The sequence below is a fragment of the Microtus ochrogaster genome, unplaced genomic scaffold (genome assembly GCF_000317375.1).
Source record: "Microtus ochrogaster isolate Prairie Vole_2 unplaced genomic scaffold, MicOch1.0 UNK2, whole genome shotgun sequence".
NCBI lineage: Eukaryota > Metazoa > Chordata > Mammalia > Rodentia > Cricetidae > Microtus > Microtus ochrogaster.
Genome location: NW_004949100.1, coordinates 24,730,788 through 24,752,488, shown reverse-complemented (window position 1 = coordinate 24,752,488; position 21,701 = coordinate 24,730,788). Strand labels below are relative to the sequence as shown.

Genomic DNA, 21,701 nt, shown 5'->3' with positions numbered 1-21,701 from the left:
TTGGATGCTCAACTTACTAGACCTGGATGGAGGTGGGGGTTCCTTGGACCTCCCACAGGGCAGGGAACCCTGATTGCTCTTTTGGGTGAGGAGGGAGGGGGACTTGATTGGGGGAGGTGGAGGGAAATGTGGGCGGTGGCGGGGAAGAGACGGAAATCTTTAATAAATAAATAAAATAAAAATAAAAAAAGAAATCACACAGAGGTCTATATTAATGATAAGCTGATTGGCCCATTAGCTCAGGCTTCTTATTAACTCTTATAATATATTAATCCATTATTCTTATCTATGTTAGCCACATAGCTTGGTACCTTTTTCAGTGGGGCAATCACATCTTCCTTCTGTGGTTGAGACAGGACTCCAGCCATTTGTTTTATTCTTGAGAATGCTTTTATCTGTGTACTGTATTATTTATCTTCTAACTTAATTCCCAGGAGCTTTTACTGTACTAAACTATGTATTTATGGTTATTTTATTTCAATCGTTTATCCTCTTGTTTTTTCTTTCCTTTTTGTTTTTGATAAAGAAAAGCTTTCTCAAATGAAAGTGTATTTTCTTTCATGCTTTTTCTAGCACTTTAACTATTTACATTTTATTCATATATAGTTCTTGTTGAATCTACCTAGAATTTAATAAGAAAAGGCACATCATGGCACGCTCTTCCCCCTCTTTTGTTATTTTTTTTCTGTGTAACAGCCCTCCCTGGCTGCCCTGGAACTCAGTCTGTAGACTAGGCTGGCCTCGAACTCACAGAATCCGCCTGCCTCTGCCTCCTGAGTGCTAGGATTAAAGGCATGCACCACCACTACCCGGCCAAGACAGGATTTCTATTTTAGCAGTCCTAGCTATCCTGGAACTCTCTCTGTAGACCAGACTGGTCTCAAACTCACAGAGATCTGCCTGCTTCTGCCTTCTGAGTGCTGGGATTAAAGGCATGAGCCACCACTGTTCAACTTTAATTGTCTGTTCTTTTTTGTAGTCAGAGGCCGCTTGCTTGATTTTTGGCCACCCAGACCCAAAATAATCACACAAAAACTGTGTTAATTAAAACACTGCTTGGCCTATTGGTTTAAGCATATTTTTATTTAGCTCTTACATTTTAAATTAACCCATTTTTATTATTTTATATTTTACCACAAGGCTCGTGGTTTATCAGTACTGGCACACGGACATCTTTCTTCTCCTATGGCTACGTGTTGTCTCCATAACTCCGCCTACTCTCTCTCTACATCTCTGTTTGGATTTTCTGTTTGGCTTTACTCTTTTAAGTCACTGATACAGCATACAGAGGGGAATCCCACATCACTTTTTCTCTTTTTCTCTTTCTTTCTTTCATTCATTTTGTTTTTTAAAGGATTCAGAATTCTTCCTGTTCTTCCACAAGAGATATTAAAGCTTTTTCTAAAGTAACTTTTTAAAAAGATTATGTATACAGTGTTCTATCCACTCATACTTGTATGCCAGAATAAGGCATCAGATCTCATCATAGATGTTTGTAAGCCACTATGTGATTGGTGGAAATTGAACTCAGGACCTCTGGAAGCAGGCAGTGCTCAATACTCTGAATCATCTCTCCAGCTCCCCCCATTGTCTGTTCTTATATTGATATGTTATATTGTATAATCTCTTAGTCTAAGTATCCTTCCTCAACTTGATTATGTACTCATTAAAATGAATTTTTAAAATAAATTTATTCTTTTTTATGTTTTTTTTCTCCTGATAATGAGGAGATGTGTAATTGGACTTTCTTTGGACCACCAGCTTCCAAATAATGACATGGAGACTTCTTATTAAGTATGAAAGCTTGGCCTTAGCTTAGGCTTGTTCTAAACTAACTCTTATAACTTAAATTAACCTGTTCATATTAATCTATGTTCTGCCACATGGCTCATTACCTTGTCTCAACATAGTATATGTCCAACTTTCTCTGTGGCTCACTGGTGAATTCCCCACCTCTCAGATTCTTCCACTGGGTTCCTCTCTCTCTACAGAAGTCCTGCCTATCCTCTTCTACCTTGCGGTGGTCCATAGAATTATGCAGTGAGAACTCAACTGACAAAACCTCATAACTAGCCCACCAGGGTCACACATTCCAATGGAGGAGGCCCACACACAGAGTCGTGGTGATGTGGGATTCCCTGCTCTGTATGCTGTGAATACCATTGGTTAATAAAGAAGCTGTTTGGGGCCTATGATAGGGTAGAGCTGAGCTAGGCGGGGAAAACTAAACTGGATGCCGGGAGAAAGGAGGAGGAGTTAGAGAGAAGCCATGTATCACCACAGGAGACACATGGAACTTTATCCAGTAAGCCATAGCCACGTGGCGATACACAGATTAATAGAGATGGTTTAGGATATGAGTTAGCCCGAAATATGCTTAAGCTATTGGCCAAACAGTATTGAAACAATATGGTTTCTGTATGATTATTTTGTGTCTGAGCTGCCGGGCGGCTGGGAAACAAACAAGCAGACCCTCCTTACAACATGGTGGGAGTATTTGCTTTATGAATAGTCAGTGTCCTTACTGTAAATTCCCTGGGAAGCCATAACACTCCTCTTCTGTGGTAGGATTCATCTCCAAGCCCCCAGCAGTGTGTTAATTGTTTACTGGGTACAATTTTCCTTATGCATTGGTATATTGGATGGCTTCTTCCCAGTAATACATGACTCTGGCAAGAAAATAATCACAGACAATACCCTTACTCTCTTTACCAGGTCCTTGTATAAACTTCGAAGTCTGTCTGTCCCCCCTTCAACCCCCCACAATTATCTTCTTTGAAAAATAGTTGGTCATTGTTAGTGTCCAGGCAAAGAGACCTCAATTGAGACATTCATAGACACCTGAGTACAAGAATTATGGCATGTCTGAAGTTGTTGAGCCTAAGCTCTCAGAGAGATAGAGAACAAGCGTGCCCTGGATTCACTTTGCCAGCAGATAGGGAACGTCTGTCCCAAGCTAACTTAGCATTAACCTTAAAGTAAATCCTCAACTATTTGTATTTATTTTTGCCTTGGTAAAATTGAAGCAAGAAATTTACTGCTTGTATTTCATCCCGAGAGGCAGCGTAGGGTGTAATCCTTAGAGCCAAAATGTTCCTTTTAGACAGCTAACAGTTGGCAAAAGTACTAACGGGAACCAAATGCTACTCGCTTCCCCTGTTTGCTTACATATGTTCCCTAGTTACCCGACACTCCCTCTGCTTTCTGGAGAAAAGTGGCCTGCTGAGAAAAAGATTATTCTTTTTCTTTTTTCTTTTTTTGGTTTTTCGAGACAGGGTTTCTCTGCGGCTTTGGAGCCTGTCCTGGAACTAGCTCTGTAGACCAGGCTGGTCTCGAACTCATAGAGATCCGCCTGCCTCTGCCTCCCGAGTGCTGGGATTAAAGGCGTGCGCCACCACCGCCCGGCTGAAAAAGATTATTCTTGCCTTGCTCATGATTTTCACTGATTATAACTTTTAGCTTATTTGCCTGGTTACTTCTAAGAAATTAGTGAAGCACACCTGCCTCTGCCTCCTGAGTGCTGGGATTAAAGGCATGCACCACCACTGCCCGGCCAGTAAAAAGGAATTTAACGGGTGAGGGAACAGGATACATGTGAGATGGTTTATGAAAAACCCTTATAGAAACTTCTGTTTTGTAAAGAAATTTAATAATACAGTTGTAGCTTCTCATGACTCAAGTCCCTGAAGAAGATGACTTTCCCTTTCCTCGGAGCTATCAATTGCCAATAGCTTTTTTTTAAACTATAAACTGATTGGCTCATTAGCTCAGGCTTCTTATTAATTCTTATAACTTATATTAGCCCATTATTCTAGTATATGTTAGCTACATGGCTCAGTACCTTTTTCAGCAAGGCAGTCACACCTTGCTTCTTTTGGGTCTAGGCCGGGACTGCGTCCTCTTCCCAGAATTCTCCTGTTCTCCTTGACCCGCATCTACTTCCTGTCTGTTTGTCCTGCCTATACTTCCTGCCTGGCTACTGGCCAATCAGCATTTATTTAAAATATAATTTACAGAATACAGACCATGGTCCCACACCTCTTCCCCCTCTTAAAAACAACAACAAACAAACAAACAAAAACAAGAACAACCATAGTCCATTTTTTTGGGAATGTGGGCATAGTTTTCCAGACTACTTCCTGCTGGTTGGGGGCACTGATAATCTTATGGGGACCTAAAGAAAATTTACAGTTATAATCAAGTCCTGACTGGAGTATCTGTTGAGGCTTGATCATCTCAGGTAGCATCTTGAATCTGTTCTGGATGTAGAACTCAGACAGCTGGGCTATTTGTTTCTACTGGAGATCTCTCAGGTGGTCTTCCTTGATCAAACCTGGTTTTTCTTAACTCAGAATAAATCCAAAACTTCTCATATTCTGTGGAAACAAAAGCAAAACCTCTTCTCCAAAGTAACATATCTTTTGAAGTCAGGTATTTTCAAAATACCTATCTTGGATTGATTCAGCAGCATTTATAAACAAATATCTTTTAGCAGCTATTGCTCCTTCCTCAACATTCAAACAATTCAAAGAAAGCATAATAACACACACTATCCAGATTCTCTCTGTATTTTTCATCTTTACGTGGCTTTATTTTAACCTCTATTTCTTTTATTTTTACTTTTAATTTTTTTGTTTTTTGAGAGGGTTTCTGTTTTGTCCTGGAACTCACCCTGTAGACCAGGCTGTCCTTGATCTCAGAGATCTGCCTGTCTCTGTCTCCCAAATGCTGGGATTAAAAGTGTGTGACACCACACCTTGAATTCACAGAGATCTGTCTGCCTCTGTCTTCCAAGCATTGGGATTAAAGGCATGTGCGACAATACCTTAAAATCTCAGAGGTCCATCTACCTCTGCCTCTTAAGTATTGGGATGAAAGGTGTGTGCTGTCACACCCAACTACTCCCTTTTTTCCCCCAAGTCTTCATATATTTTTAAACACAGTAACACCTTTAGAAGTTTTCTTTCATCTTTGAAGCTATCTTTACTGTATCTCTCTCTCTTTTTCTGACCACATAAGTCTTTAATTTACTAAGCAATATGGGTAGGATTAAAGTCGTGGTTTTGATCCAGCCCATTCTTTAGCTTTCTGAGATTTAAAAAAATATTTCTGTGTTGGGGCTGGAGAGATGGCTCAGCAGTCAAGAACACTGGCTATTCTTCCAAAGGACCTGGGTTCAGTTCCTAGCACCCACATGGCAGCTCACAACTGTTTGTACCTCCAAGATCTAACACTCTCAAACAGACAAACATGCAGGTAACATACTGATGTACATAAAATATTTCTGTGAAGCACGTAATTGGAATTTTGGTTGGGATTACATTGACTCTGGATTTATTTTGGTTGGTCAGCCATTTTCATAATATTGGTTCTTCCAACACATGAGCATGAAGGTCTTTCCATCTTCTAGTGTTTTCCTTGCTTAGGTTTATTGTAAGGCAATTTATTTTTTGAGGCCATTTTGAATAAGATTATTTCTTTCATTTTTTTCAGTTTGTTTTTCCTTGTTGTATAAGAATGCTACTGTCTTTTGTGTATTTTGTATCCTACCACTTTGCTGAAAGTGTTTATCAGTTTAAGAATTTTTGGGTCTTCATTGGAGCACCGGACAGAAATCTCAAGGTCCAAATCAGGAGCAGAAGGAGAGAGAGCACGAGCAAGGAACTCAGGACCGCAAGGGGTGCACCTACACACTGAGACAATGGGGATGTTCTATCGGGAACTCACCAAGGCCAGCTGGCCTGGATCTGAAAAAGCCTGGGATAAAACCGGACTCGCTGAACATAGTGGACAATGAGGACTACTGAGAACTCAAGATCAATGGCAATGGGTTTTTGATCCTACTGCACATACTGGCTTTGTGGGAGCCTAGGCAGTTTGAATGCTCACTTTACTAGACCTGGATGGAGGTGGGTGGTCCTTGGACTTCCCATAGGGCAGGGAACCTTGATTGTTCCTTGGGCTGACAAGGGAGGGGGACTTGACTGGGGGAGGGGGAGGGAAATGGGAAGCAGTGGCGGGGAAGAGACAGAAATCTTTAATAAATAAATTAATTAAAAAAAAGAAAAAAAAAGAAAAAAAAGAATTTTTGGGTCTTGGCCAGGCAGTGATGGCACATGCCTTTAATCCCAGCACTCATGAGGCAGAGGCAGGTGAATCCCTGTGAGTTCGAGGCCAGCCTGGTCTTCAAGAGGTAGTTCCAGGATAGCTAGGACTGTTACACAGGGAAACCCTGTTTCGAAAAACCAAAAAAATAAAAAAAATAAAAAAATTAAATTTTCTTTTAGGTCTTGTAGTGATATTTTATTTGTGTTTTAACAAATAAAGCTTGCCTGAAGATCAGAGTGCAGAGCTAAACCACTAGAAGCCAGGCAGTGGTGGCACACACCTTTAACCCCAGAACTTGGAAGACAGAGCCAGAGGGATCTCTGTTAGTTCAAGGCCAGCCTGGGCTACACGAAATTGATCCAGTCTAAAAGAGAAAAAGAGCTCATACAGAGGTGATCCCAGCAGTTGTGATCATAAGCCTTTAATCCCAGCACTAGGGAGGTGGAGATAGGAGTGATATGGCTGGGCAGAGAGAGGAATATAAGGCGGGAGGAGACCAGAGCTCAGAGCAGTCCCAGGATGCAGTCTGAGGATTAGTAGAGACATTATTACCCTTCAGTCTGAGGATTTGGTAGAGGAAAAGGTCTGTCTTGTGGCTGGCTGCACTGCTTTCTCTGATCATTTAGCTTTTCCCCCTAATATCTGCCTCTGGGTTTTATTTATTAAGACCAATTAGAATTTGTGCTACAAGTTCTTGTGTATAGAATCACATTATTTACAAATAAAAATACTTTTACTTCTTTCTTGACTGTTTGCATTCCATTTATTTGCTTCTCTTATGGGTTGTTGCTAAGACTTCTACTGCTATATTGAAGAGGAATAGAGAGAATAAATATCCTGTTCCAACCATCTTTTTTTTCTCCTGTCTAACTATTATTCTAGCACGAAAAATAAAAAAAATATCCCTTGTGGCCTCATGAATGGATTTTTTTTCCTATAGTGTGAAGGAGTTCCTCAAGTTTCTTCTGCAGGGCTTGCTTGGTGGTTGTAAAATTCTTTACCGATTTTTATTATGAAAAAATTTCATTTTCCCTTCCATTATGACAGACATATTTGCTGGGGATGATAGTCTGGGTTAGAGGTGCTGTCTTTCAGAACTTGAAACACATTTGCGTAGGCCTTCCTGCCTTCTAAGATTTCAGTTGAACAATGTGGTGTTATTCTTTGGGGCCTGACTTTATTTGAGATTTGTTGTCTCACTTTTTCTTCTTTTAATATATTTTCTTTGTTTTTTTTATACTTAGGTGTTTTTTTTTTTTTTTTTTTTTTTTTTTTTTCTTGCTATTATGTGATGAGGGGAGGTACTTTTTAATTGTCTGTTTGGTGTCCTAAATGCTTCCTTTATCTGAATTGGCATCTGCTTTCCTCATCCTGGGAAATTTTCCATTACGGCTATCTTTTTTTCTATTACGACTATTTTTAAAATGCTTTCTTTGGCTTTAGACTTGACTCTTTCATACTTATTGTCTGTATATTTGGTCTTCTCGAAGTGTCCTGCATATTTGGATGCTTCCTGGTACCTTATTAGCTTATCTTTGTCCTTGTTGGACGGTTCCAGTTCCTTTACCTTTTCTGTAGGCTGTGTTAGTCTAATCTTTTTTGATCCATCTGTGAGATTTTATACAGTCTTTTTTAATTTGAAGTGTTATACTCTTCATTTCCAGGATTTTAAATCATTTTCCTCAGTATTTTTACTTGTTGAGTTCATGTTTCATATTTCCCCCTCCTTTATTTTATTCACTTGTTGTGTTCTTGTTCCGGAGCTTTTTCTTTGCTTTCTTTCAGCATATTTATAATCATTTAAGTTATCTGTGCAAGATTTCATCAAACTCACTCTTGCTAAATGACATTTGGAGGTGTTGTGTTGTTTTGGTTTCTCATATTTCTTTGTTACTGCATTGGGATTTACATGTGTTATTATTTCTTTGCTAGGTTTGTTATTTTTTAGCTATATTCTTTTTGCAAGTATTTGTAATATTCAAGTCAGATTTGTATGTGGTAGAGTTGAGTGTGCCATTTAGAAAATAGTTTCTCAGTCCAAGAGCTCAAGGTACTTTGTATTATTCCCTCAGTGGTGTATTAACTGGGATAGCAACAGTGACTGTTTGGTATTATCATTATACAGTGTCTACTTTGACTTCAACAACTCTTGGAAGATAAACAATCAAGGATAGTATGGAATATATTTAAATTTTACCTAAACAAACTAGTGGGAGAAAAGTGCCATGCGTAGGATGAGAATTAATATTAGAACTACTTTGAAAAAAGTGAGGTGGGAAAAGTAGCTGTGAGGAAAAAGTTCATATACTTTTGGGGTCCATAGATTTTACTTATATTTAAAATTTTATTATTAGCGGATAGTGGTAGTGCATGCCTTTAATCCCAGCTCTTGGGAAGCAGAGGCAGGTGGATCTGTGTGAGTTCGAGGTCATCCTGGTCTACAAAGTAAGTTCCAGAACAGCCATGGTGGTTACACAGAGAAATCCTGTCTCAAGAAACCAAAATAATAATAATAATAATAATAATAATAATAATACAATATTTTGATTTGTGTTTTGTGTATGCAGGTGTGTGCTTGCATTCTCATGCATGCTATATGCATGCAGGTGCCCACAGAGTTACGGGCAGTTGTGAACTACCTGATACAGGCGCTGGGTACTGAACCTGGTCCCCTACAAGAACAGTTAGCATTTTAACCACTGAGCTATCTCTCCAGCTCCTTATCCATAGATTTTAGAGACTGTTAAATCTTTGAAAGATTACAATCATGAAGAAAAAGGAGGCTGGGATAAGAATAAGAGAAAAAAAGAAAACTTATATGGAGAAGAAGAGTATGAGACAGGTTAGAAAGTATGTCTTATGGTATGTGGCTGGAGAAACATAAACAATAGTCTTGCAGTCTAACTGAGCAATATACAGGCATACCCAGAACCATCATGAAACATATATGCAAGAGTGGAAATTAAATATGTTTCAGTAGGAAATAATAAAGGATACTTACAGAATGAGTTGTTGGCACAGCTGTGGTGTGTGGAAGGGTAAAGTTCTCAGATTCGCCTGGCTCTCTCAAGTCTGGCTTCACTTGATGCTGTATGTGGTAGGAATGAGTAGGATCCACTGTTCTCTGTAGCGTAAGTTTTCTGGTGTGTCGTTGAGCAGAGGTGGTAAATCCCTTCCTAGTAGTTACCTTGGATTCTTCTGATGCCACTGGGATCTCTTGAGGAACAGCAATTCCCTTACAGTTTCTGCTATCCTTCCTGGGGGGGGGGGGGAGGCAGCTTTCATGTATTTATAATTTTCAATTGCAGTGTGGTTGGAGGGAAGTAATATCAGTTAGTCAAAAATTATTACAGGTGATTATAAAAAGTCATCTTGTAAAAAATGGGAATGGATGCAATCTCTCTGATTGGGTAATGGGGTCCGTCCTACAGATCATCAGACTTAGCAGTATTTCAAAAGTCAGTTCACCCAGGGTCGGGTGTTGTGTCTGCAGCCCAGTTCAAAGGTTCATCAGTCCATGTGTCTGAGTTCTACTTTATAGTGCTTTCCTGTTCCATTTTAAGTATCCTGAACCATTTGTACCCCATTTTGATCCTCAGCATTCTCTGTAATGTTCTCCTCCTTTGTCTAATCTAATTTTTTTTGTTGCTCATCTTTTTGTTGGATGGTGACACCTAGTGGCAATTTTTTTTCTGAAAAAGGATATGTAGAGGTAAAGGTTTTCAGTATTATTTTTCTACTTTCACACGTTTTGTATCTTGACTGGATTTAGAACTTCAGGAAGAAATTTCTGTTTTTTGTTTGTTTGTTTGTTTTTTTGAGACGATTTCTTTGTGTATCTTGTAGCCTGTTCTGGTACTTGCTCTGTAGCCCAGACTAGCCTCGAACTCACAGACATCATCTTGCCTTTGTGCTGGGATTAAAGGCATGCATCACCACTGCCTGGCAGGAAGAAATTTCTGTATCCTCAATTTTTTGAAATGTTTTGCTTTATTTTAGCTTCTAGTGATGTTATGGAAAAATCTGATATTTGAAGATGGAGGGATGGCCCTGTGGTTAAGACTGCTTGCAGCTCTTGCAGAGGACCAGAGTTCAGTTCCCAGATCACACATTGGGTTGCTTACAAACTCCTGTAACTCCATTTTCAGGGGATCCAATACCCTTTTCTGGATCTCATTTGTATCTGCATGATTCTAGTGCCAATACATCCCGTTCCTTTACAGGAAACAAGGCTGTTACACAGAGAAACACTGTCTCAAACAACAACAACAATAAAAAAGCACCCAAACACATCACTGTAAAAAATCTGAAAAAGAATATCTGAACCTTTTAAAAAAGCATTTTGGCCATACCACCACAGGGTGGTTTTAAATTTTTTTCATATAATATATTTTGAACATGTTTTCCCCTTTAGTAACTCTTCCAGGGCTGGTTATTTTATTTGCATGTGTGTATGTGTATGCAAAAAGGTGTGCATATTCCCAGTGAATGTATGTAGGTCAGTGGACAATTTTTGGAATTTGGTTTTTTTTTCTACTTTGTGTGTTCCAGGTATGAAACTCAGGGTGTTGGGGTTGGAAGTTACTGCCTTTAGCAGCTGAGCCATGTTACCAGTCCCAGTGGTTGGTTTTAATTGTCAATTTGGTAAATCCATAATAACTTTGAAAGAGTTTTGGTGAGAGATTTTTCCATATTAGGTTGACCTATTTAAACGCCGTGTTAGCCAGTTAAAAGTTGTGGTCTCTATCTTAGGGTTTCCATTGCTGGAAGGAAACACCATGACAAAAAAGCAAGTTGCAGAGAAAAGGGTTTATTTGGCCTATGCTTCCGTTTTCTGTTCATTGTTGAAGGGTATCAGGATAGGAACTCTGTCAGGGAGAGGTCCGAGAGGCAGGAACTGATGCAGAGGCATGGACAGTGCTGCTTACTCATTTGCATCCCCTGGCTTGCTCAGCCTGCTTTCTTATAGAACCCAGGACCAGCAGCCCAGGGGCAGCACCACCCACAGTGGGCTGGGCCCTCTTCCATTGATCACTAATGGAGAAAATGCCTTATAGCTGAATCTCAGGCAGGCATTTCTTCAACTGAGGCACCTTTCTCTCTGATGACTCTAGCTTGTGTCAAGTTGACAGAGAATCAGTCAGTCCAGTACCATTGACTTCAGTAAGTGTTGGACGATAAACAAATATGGGTAGCAGGGCAAATAGTAATTTTAGTAACTAAAATTAGGTGTGGGAGGGAAGTAGGTAAGCAAAGACAGGGATAAGTATTAGATTTAGATCGACTTTGAAAATAAAAAAATATAATAGATATGGTGGGCAACAAACTGGAAGAGGAGAAAGCCAAAATACTGTTAGGACCCACAGATTTTAGAGGTTGTTAAAGCTACGGATGGTGTAACCAGGAATTAAAAAGTGAGGATAAGGCTGGGAGAAAACAGAAGACAGGAGTAAGAGGGGAGTGTATGAGAGGCAGGTGAAAAGACCAGGTAGAAAGTGCACAATAAAAGAGTGGATCGAGAAATACACACAACAGTCAAGAAATCTGACTGAGCAATCAAAATCAAAGCCATCAGGAGACATATAGGCAAGGGTACGAAGTAAGAAATTAGAATACGCTATGGAATACATTTCTGGCACAGTTGTGCTGATTGGGAAGGTGAAGTCACAATCCCTCTGGCTCCCACAGGCTCCCTTTGCTGCGTGGTGAGGGAGGCTTGAGTCTTTGTAGACATCTTGTTTGTCTTGTTCGTGTTTCTGGCCTGCAGAGGGGAGAGGCTGTAAATCCTTCCCTTATGCTTCCATCAGACCCCTGCAGATTTTTTTTTTTTAAATGAGACAGGCCAAGGTTTCTATGTTACATACCAAACAGAATTATTGTGAAGGAAAATTGTTTTTGATAATAACAGATTACTTAGAATATCAAGAGGTACACAATGTTTACTTTGAAAATTTGTAATTCATACTCTTCAATGTTACCTGTTTTGCCAGATACTGATAGTATGAAGCCACTGGACGGTGTGAGAATTCTGGATCTAACAAGGTTTGTATTGGATTATCTTCAGTCTAGTGAGTGAGTCCCCCCCCCTTTTCTGAAAGGCTTTATTAGTTTTTAGATTATGAAGAGATATATACATGCTTATGTTGGAATTTTGGTGAATAAACAGAAAAGAAATTCTGGACTATCATTATTTTCAAAGACAATAAGTGTAGTAATTATGAATTTTTCCCACTATACATATTTGCATATAATTAACTTTCCCCAAATTAGAACTGTATAGAAGTTATGTTTTTACCTATATTTTAAATGTACCAATATGTTTTGAATAGTTTCCCATGCTCATTAGGGTTAATGAAAGGTGACATTTCTAAATGTCCCCCAGTTGCCTGAATAAGGCCTTTTTATATGCAGATCTTTGCTTTGGTGTCGGTTGTTTTCTCAGTATAGAATTCTAGAAATAAAGTTTCTGCATCAAAGGAGTTATAATTTTTTAAAGTTCTTGATAAATATTAAAATCTACAATTTTAGCAAGTTTGATCATTGCTGGCATTATATGAGCTTCTCTCAGTTAATTTGGCTTAAAATTGTTAATTCATATATTTTGAAGATGGTCTTTTATCTGTCTCTGTTTACCATTATAGAGTTCTGGCTGGACCTTTCACCACGATGAATTTAGGCGACCTTGGAGCAGAAGTCATAAAGGTGGAAAGACCAGGTGAATCTGTTTACCCTTAAACAATAGATTAAGGGCAGTAAATGTTTTTGGTAATTTAAAAAATAATCCAGGATTAGTGTAACCATAATTGATGAGGAAATAATGGAAACGAGGCATTTTTCACCATCCCCTACTTTTCTCTGTATCTATATTAATTATCTTTTACTTATATGTATCAAGGACAGGCTCAAGCCAGTTCCCTCTCGTATACTGGAATGTTCTGTTGTGATACTAGCAGTAACACCAAGTGCTAGGCAAAGCTCTAAGCCCTCCACTGATTTTAGTTGAATCTTTGTAGCAACTCTATATGCTGATAAACGAGTTGTAACAGCAGCAGTGAGAAGATGAAGGCGTCAAGAAGTAAGGCAACTTGTTCAAGCTCACACATTTAATAAGGAACATGCAAGAACTCTGCTCTGATCCCGGTGCCCCTAAAGCCATAGGAGTGGTCACATGAGTTAGTGTGACTACACTCACTGACTTCGGACTGAAGAGCAAAGGTGCAGAAAAAGAAGGAAATAGGATTCAAATAGAAAAAAGGAAAAAGAAACAAAGTTCTTCAACAGGAGAGCCAAATACCCAACCTAAGTCATTATTTTCAAATAAAAGAAATATTTCACCATTTTATTATCATACATAATTTGTAAAGAAGTAAATTAGATAAATTCTTTGGAAGTTTTTACTTTGTAAAGATTTTTTATTTATTTATTTATCTTTTAATAGCATCTCTTTTCCTAACCCAGATTAGCCTGGAGCCTTAAAGACCCAGTGCTAGGATGTGACATTTTTTCAGGTCATTCTTTCTCCTTTGCATATCAAGTAAACACCCTCTGTGGACACATTTTCCACTTTATGTGGTGCCTTTTCAGCATTTTGGCAACCTGTTAGTTCATGCTACTATTGATAAAGTGCTCGGGAAAGTGTCAGTGTAGTACATCCCTGTTCTCTAACAGCTATTTAGGTAGCATAGTCCTCATCTGTTTTTGTTCTCTGCACTATCCTTCAAGCTTGTTTATTCTGGAATTTCCGAAAATGTTATTCTGTGTGGTGGTGCCCCCATGTAATCTGAGCCCTAGGGAAGTGGAAGCAAAAGGATCAGTAGGTCAAGGTCGTTCTTTACAACCTAATGAGTTCTAGTCCAACACAGTGCTAAATAAGATGTCTTAAAAACAACAGCAAAATCACATTATCATTTGTTTTCGAAGATCTGATCCTTAAGGACCTGGAACAGAATTCTCAAAACAATAAGAATGGCCTAGTCTGGTTCTATAGTAGATATTTATCCATAAAACTCAAAAGATAATAATTTATAATAGTATGAATTTATTAATTTACAATAAGTGACACACCCTTCAAAGTAGGATACTTGGGAGACTCAAATTCCTCCTATATAGATTTTTCATAAGAACTTAAAACAGTTAGCAGAAGATTCTCATTAGCACTAAAATGAATAACATCATTGCATCCAGTGGTGAGGTTGTTATCTCAACTGGCAGAAGTGCTTATCAAGGGCTGCTTTCCAGAGACAACAGCTCACCCACCCAGTCAGTGACAGGCACCACTTTATGTCTTCGTGGATGTGTTGGGGAATGCTGAACTTCCTGCCTCCCACTCCAGGTTCTATGAAGTTCTAGCTTCCTTATTCTAGTCCTATTTGAATACCAACCCTTCTCCTCTTTTTCATCATCTTCTTTTCTTTTTTTTTTCTTTTTGAGACAGAGTTTCTTCGTGTAATATCTCTGGGTGTCCTGAAACTCCCTTTGTAGACCAGGCTGGTCTTGAACTCACTGAGATGCACCTGCCTTTGCCTCCCAAGTGGTGGGATTAAAGGCTTGTGCCACTTCTGCTTGACTCATACCTATTTTTGATTCTTTTTCTTTTTCTTCCTTTTTTTTTTTCCAAGAGAGAGAAATAGAGAGACAGAGACTTGTTGCTAAGTAGAGCACACTGGTCTTGAACTCATGATCTTCCTGCCCCAGCATCCTCAGTGTTGAGATTACAGGCCTCAATTTAAACTTCTGCTTTTTAAACTTCATCTGTTTCTACATAGAACATCCATTCTAATTCTCTAGTCATCTTAGTTGGTAACCAAGTTAACGTTTGTATTTATATTGCTCTACCTCTACCTAATAGGAACTGGGAATAAAGGCAGACTGCCACACCCACCTGAATTTTGTATGGGTTTTGGGGATTTGAACTGTGGTCTTTATGCAGGTGTAGCAAACACATTACTTACTTCTGAGCCATTGCCCCAGCCTCTGTTAGATTTTTCTAATTCTTCAGAAATATTTTATAGATTATTAGTCATTGTATATGCAATCCTTTATGCTAATTTAGCATATATACTTACATTATTATTCAGATTAAAATATGTAACACAATTTTTGTTTACTCCATATTTTCATTTCACACTCAATGTCAAGAAATAATGAACTGATAAACATGCTTGCCAAAAACTGAAAAATGTGTGCCTCTAAATTTGCTGTTTATCAACTCTAAAGGTCATTAACAAAATACTTCCTTCTGAATTTTGACCTTCAGTACAAGTTAGTGAAAGTGAATATGGAATGGTTTAGCAGTTAGCATTAAAAAGTGGAGATCTGTGGCACATACCTGCCTTTAATCTCAGCACTTGGGAGGCAGAGGCAGGCGGATCTCTGTGAGTTCGAGGCCAGCCTAGTCAACAAGAGAGAGTTTCAGGACTGGCTCCAAAGCAACACAGAGAAAACCTGTCTTGAAAAATAAAACAAACCTGTCTCCAAAAAAAAAAAAAAAAAAAAAAAAGTGGAGATCTGAGAAATTCTGTTGAGCCACAGAAGCTCCCAAAGGGTAAGGATCTCTTAGGATGAGTTGACCTTGTGCAGGTACCTGGGAGTATGCACAAGGGGTGAGCCTGTTGGTTTGCAATTAACAGCTCATATCATTTACAGGAGCTGGTGATGACACACGGACTTGGGGACCTCCTTTTGTGAATACAGAAAGTACCTATTTTCTTAGTGTTAATCGAAATAAAAAAGTAAGACTATTTCCTGTTTTTGCTTTATTTGTGTAATTTACTTGGTAGTTAAAAACTTTAATATCATGGCTTACTTTTTGATAGGCAAATAATATTTCAAATATTCATGGTCACATCCAAGCAATAAAGTTTGTATTACTATTCCTCCTCTACTAAATGAGTTAAGAAATTATGAGAATTCATAATTGAAATATTCTGTGGAAGATAAGTAATTTGGTTCCTTACATTTACTGGTTCTATATTGGTGTTACAGTATTACTATTGGAAAGTATTTACTGTGGTTCTTGCTGTTAGGTAAACATTTTGATTGTAAACAAAGTTAATAAAGATGACTTAAGTATTTGTTCAGAAAGAAACTAAGCTTGCTTTACAGTGAGAATTTATATTGTATGAATGGCTCTGTTGTTGAACTGGCAGCAATGACGGAAAGGTTTATGAAAACATTTTAATGTCTACATTTTGATTTTTAGAGTATAGCTGTTAATATCAAGGATCCAAGAGGCGCGCGAATCGTTAAAGAGGTACAGTATATGCTATAGTATCTTAGTGCTTGGGTCCTTAGATTTTAAAACCTGGAAAAGAGTCTTAAAACATTGTTTTTTTTTTTTGAAATCTGTAAGTTGTGGCTATAAATCCTATTCAGTAATTTGAGTTGACTATTTTGTGACTTGTTTCTCACTAGTGTTTTGGATTTTTAAATTTTAATTAAAATATAATTATATCATCACCCCTTCTTTCATCTCTTCCCATGTCCCCTCCTTACTTCCTCTAGAATCCATGAACTCTTTTTCTTTAGTTGTTATTGTTATACACGTACATATGTTAATAAATATGTAAAGGCAATACACTGAACCCAATGAATGTTGCTTGAATGCATATTTGAGCTGACATTTTAAAATAAGCATAGTGTTCTCAATAATTTATTTGTTGAATGTAATTAAAGTCTTAGTGTTGTATATTGAGTTCTTTTGGCACCAGATTCTGGACTTGAGTACATTACTTATACTTTCCCCTCCAAACTTCACAATATTCTTGTAAATGAAGAATTAGGATTTTCATTTCTTGGGCTAGCGAGATGGCTCAGGTGGTAAAGATGCTTGCTGCCAAGAGGATCTGAGTTCAGTTGTAGGACCCACATGATGAAAGAGAAATATTCCCATAAATTGTACCTTGACAAATTTATGCCATATGCATGATCATACACAAACAAACAAACAGTTTTTGTTTTGATTTGGTTTGGATTTTCGAGGCAGGGTTTCTCTGCTTAACCTTGGCTATGTGGGACTCACTCAGCAGGTCAGGTGGCCTTGGATTCAGAGATACCCCTGCCTCTGCCAACTGATTGCTGGGGCTAAAGGTGTGCACCACTGGCAACTAAATAAATGTGTTTTTTGTTTGTTTTTAAAAAAGAATCCTCATTGCTATGGAAGGTAATTGTTTGGCGTGAGATATAAATGATATCCTAAAGATCACATAGCTAATGTCAAATTTGGTCTTATAGCTATCACATTTGTAGTAAAATGCAATTTAATTTATTAAATAAACTATTTTGGCTATATTACTGTGATAAATAACAAACTCTTAATCACAGCAACAAAACTTCAGCCAATCTTAGGCTGCCAACTGCTCAGATGGTTGTTTTCTGCATGTGATTTCTTCTTGTTTATAAGTATTGACTACCCACATTGCTGTGTGGAGTCCCTTGGATCTCTCTAGCTTTTCAATATTGCCTGATATCATTCTTTTTAGAATGATTAAATCTGTTAAATTTAATATTCACTTTAATAAAGTTTTTGGTTTTTATTTTAATATGAGTAAAGGGGAAAGCTGACATTTGAACACAATTGTCAGAGCAACCACACTTTCATTGGCATGTTTTTCCAGATGTCCATCATTCCCAGATCTGATCTCAGCATGTTTTTCTTCTGGGCTAGTATTGCACAGTGGTTAAGGGTATGCATCTTAACATGAGATTTGAACTCTGCCTCCTTTCTTTGCAGGATATATAAATTTAGGTAGACTATTTCCTTGTGCCTCAATGTTCTCATCAGTAAAGTAGGATTAGCACTGTAATGTCTTCCCATGCTGCTTAGAATTGAGCTAATATGTTTTAAAGGCTTAGAAGAGCTCTTGCTGTATAGCACCCCTTAATTATTTTCTATTGATATTTATTGAGCTCTACATTTTTCTCTGCTCCCCTCCCTGCCTCTCCCCTCCCCCCTTCACCCCTTCTCCAAAGTCCCCATGTTCCCAATTTACTCAGGAGATCTTGTCTTTTTCTACTTTCTACTTCCCATGTAGATTAGATCTATGTGAGTCTCTCTTAGTGTCCTCATTGTTGTCTAAGTTCTCTGGGATTGTGGTTTGTAGGCTGGATTTCTTTCCTTTATGTTTAAAAACGACCTATGAGTGAGTACATGTGATAATTGTCTTTCTGTGTCTGGGTTACCTCACTCAAAATAAGGTTTTCTAGCTCCATCCATTTTCTTTGCAAAATTCAAGCAGTTGTTATTTTTTTCTGCTGTGTAGTACTCCATTGTGTAAATGTACCACATTTTCCTTATCCATTATTCAGTCGAGGGGCATTTAGGTTGTTTCCAGGTTCTGGCTATGACAAACAAAGCTGCTATGAACATAGTTGAGCACATGTACTTGTGGCACAATTAAGCATCCTTTGGATATATACCCAAAAGTGGTATTACTGGGACTTGAGGAAGGTTGTTTCCTAATTTTCTGAGAAATTGCCACACTGACATCCAAAGGGTTTGTACCAGCTTGCATTTCCACCAGCAATGCAGAAGTGTTCCCTTTTCCCCACAACTTCTCCAGCATAAATTTTCATCAGTGTTTTTGCTCTTGGCCATTTTTACAGGTGTAAGATGGAATCTCAGAGTTGTTTTGATTTACATTTCTCTGATGACTAAGGATGTTGAATATTTCCTTAAGTGTCTTTCACCATTTTAGATTCCTCTGTTGAGAGTTCTCTGTTTAGGTCTGTACTCCATTTTTTTTATTGGATTATGTGATCTTTTGGTGTCCAATTTCTTGAGTTCTTTGTATATTTTGGAGATCAGACCTCTGTCTGATGTGGGGTTAGTGAAGATCTTTTCCTATTCTATGGGCTGTCGTTCTGTCTTGTTGACCATGTTCTTTGCTCTACAGAAGCTTCTCAGTTTCAGGAGGTCCCCTTTATTAATTGTTTCTCTCAGTGTCTGTGCTGCTGGCACCCCTTAATTATTATCTGTTATTTCCTGATGCAAATATGGTTGACTACATCATGTGAGATAAATCTTGTTTGTTCGTTATCACTAAACTATTAAACTCACTTTAATAAATTTGTGTTCATTTGTCCACTTGTTTAGGGAATCAAGTTTAAACTTTTGTTTTTTTAAAGCCAAGGAATCAACTTTAGTTTTATTGCTATAAAATTCTTTTTAAAAAAATTTATTTAGTATGTATATATCATTCTGCTTGCATGTATGTCTGAAGGCCAGAAGAGGACACCAGATCTAAATATAGATGGTTGTGAACCACCTTGTGGTTGCTGGGAATTGAACTCAGGACCTTTGGAAGCCAGTACTCTAAAGCAATGAGCCATCTCTCCAGCCATTGCTATAAAATTCTAAGGGCCCTTTCTGTGATTCACCTGTGGAAGCTTTCCAAAGCCCCAAGCAGCATTACTCTCTGCCATTGACACTTCAAATAAATTAATTGAGCCTGCTAGATCTTGTGATCCAAGTGGCACAACAGCCCATATAGCAGCCTGTACCTGTTGAAAAGCCATCTTCTGGTCTAGACTGTACTCAAAACTAACAATTTTCCAACTTATTTGCTGTATGGGTTAGAGTAACAACCTAGTAAGGAATGTATTTCCTCCAGAACACAAATAGGCTTACCAAGCCTTGTGCTTCTTTCTTCACCTTAGAAAAGATATCTCTGTGAGTCTTATACCACTAAATTCCTAGACATTTTACTGAACTAGAAGGTTCTTGACCTTCAATTGTATTTATTTATCATCTTCTTATGTGTATATTCTTTATCAACAAGTCCAGACTGGTTGCTGTTTCCTGTTCGCTTTATCAAATCATTATGCTGTCATGAGTTTAATGGAGCAGTATAATACCTTGCAGCAGAGGCAAGCAATCAAGGTCCATTCAAATTGTTATGGCATAGGAATAGACAGTTAATAGATTATTGAAGTAGAACTATAAAGATGTACTTGCCAAGTGAAATCATATTACTTTTGAGAGTCTTTATGGACAAGAATGATAATAAAAATATTTGCACGATCAAAAGCTGCATACATGGTACTAGGAGAGGGGTAACTCTGCTTAAGCAAGGAAACCATGACCTTGTCCAGCAGCTGTTTGGAGTCAGAGCTTGATTAAATTTGCAGTAGCCAGTGATTATTTTTCATGATATATCCATCTTTTGGGCAGGCTTAATAGAGAGATAAAGGGATATACAGTGGAAACTACCACTCTTGCATCTCTTAAGACCCTAATGATAGAGTAATCATATTCAGAGATGTGAAAATGCTTTTGGTTCAGTTTTACCTGGTATAGGCAGATTAGTGACTTCTATTAAGCCTTTCCAAACCATAATGTTCCTCACTCCACGTATCAGGGAATGGATGTGAAAATTCATCTTCTGACTTCTAAGTATATCTATTCTAATTATGCATTCTGGGAATGGGGAAATATACTCAGGGTGAGTTCAGGAACCCATTGGACTGCTATCATTTAGAATTTGGCTAAAATTTCACTGATCACCTGACCTTCATAAAACTCCCACTTCAACTGGAGGTCTACAATGGTGTTGGTGTCTCCAAGAATTAATTCAGTGTCTTGTAGGCCCTAAATGATTTGATTATTTCATTTTTCTACAGTGTACTGTTACCCTAGTAGAAAGTCATAAATTCCTTTGGAGGGAGGATGGGAGAAAGAGTCACTAGTATTTTTTTTTTTTTGGGGGGGTTGCAGTTAGGTTCTTCCTCAAGTAGAATCAGACTCTACATTATTTGAGGGGTTTTGTCTCTAAACTGATTCAAGCCTAGAAATTGTTTGAAGGCCCATGACTCTTTGTTTCTGCGATCCAAGGTAGCTTTGGTTCATTTGTTCAGGAATTTTTCTGCTTTTACAGATTGAGCAAGAATTTAGTAGGCTTCCTATTTACTTCACTTCTAGAAACACCATGGTTATTAATAATTGCCAAAGATCTATACAAGTCAGGTTATTGTGAACATTGCTTTGTCTTTAATGTTTATTACATTAAAAATGTTTACCTTAAAAAATGATAAAAGGGTTGAAGGGAAGGGGAGAGGCAGGGAGGGGAGCAGAGAAAAATGTAGAGCTCAATAAAAATCAATAAAAAAAGAAAAAAGAAAAGAAAAGAAAAAATGTTTACCTTACCTTTGTTGACTCAGTGTTCCCATTTGGCATTTGCTAATCCCATGTCTTTTCAGTTATGCAGTTGAGCAGCTGTGGCTCCCAGTGTAACATTGGGTATCTAGGGAAGAACAGTGGTAGAGTTCTTCAAATGTGCTGGTGTTCCTCTCACAAATATGCTCTGGAGGGCATATTTTCTGGATTCTATAGAGCTTTAAATTTCTATTCTAAGACTTTGTTCTTTTTTCTTTTTATTTTTCTTATTGAAAAAATTTCCGTCTCCTCCCTGCCTCCCATTTCCCTCCCCCTCTTCCCACTTCTCTCCCCTCCCTCTACTCCTGTCCTCCTCCCCCCATTTCTCTCCCCCTTCCCCCCACTCTATCCTTCCTCCCTCTCCAGTCTGAATAGCAGTCCAGATTCCCTGCCCTGTGGGAAGTCCAAGGTCCTCCCCCCTCCATCCAGGTCCAGGAAGGTG

At 38.3% G+C, this 21,701-nt stretch overlaps 1 protein-coding gene across 1 annotated transcript in view; it reads left to right on the top strand.

The window, feature by feature from the left end:
* The first annotated feature begins 12,043 nt into the window (after positions 1–12,043).
* The window catches only part of Sugct (succinyl-CoA:glutarate-CoA transferase), a 663,319-nt gene continuing 653,661 nt past the window's right edge, over positions 12,044–21,701 (top strand). Inside the window, exons 1-4 of the mRNA XM_005365470.3 lie at positions 12,044–12,150; positions 12,750–12,823; positions 15,754–15,839; positions 16,310–16,360. Coding sequence (XP_005365527.3) covers positions 12,044–12,150; positions 12,750–12,823; positions 15,754–15,839; positions 16,310–16,360 — 318 coding nt within the window. The remainder of the gene's footprint in view (positions 12,151–12,749; positions 12,824–15,753; positions 15,840–16,309; positions 16,361–21,701) is intronic.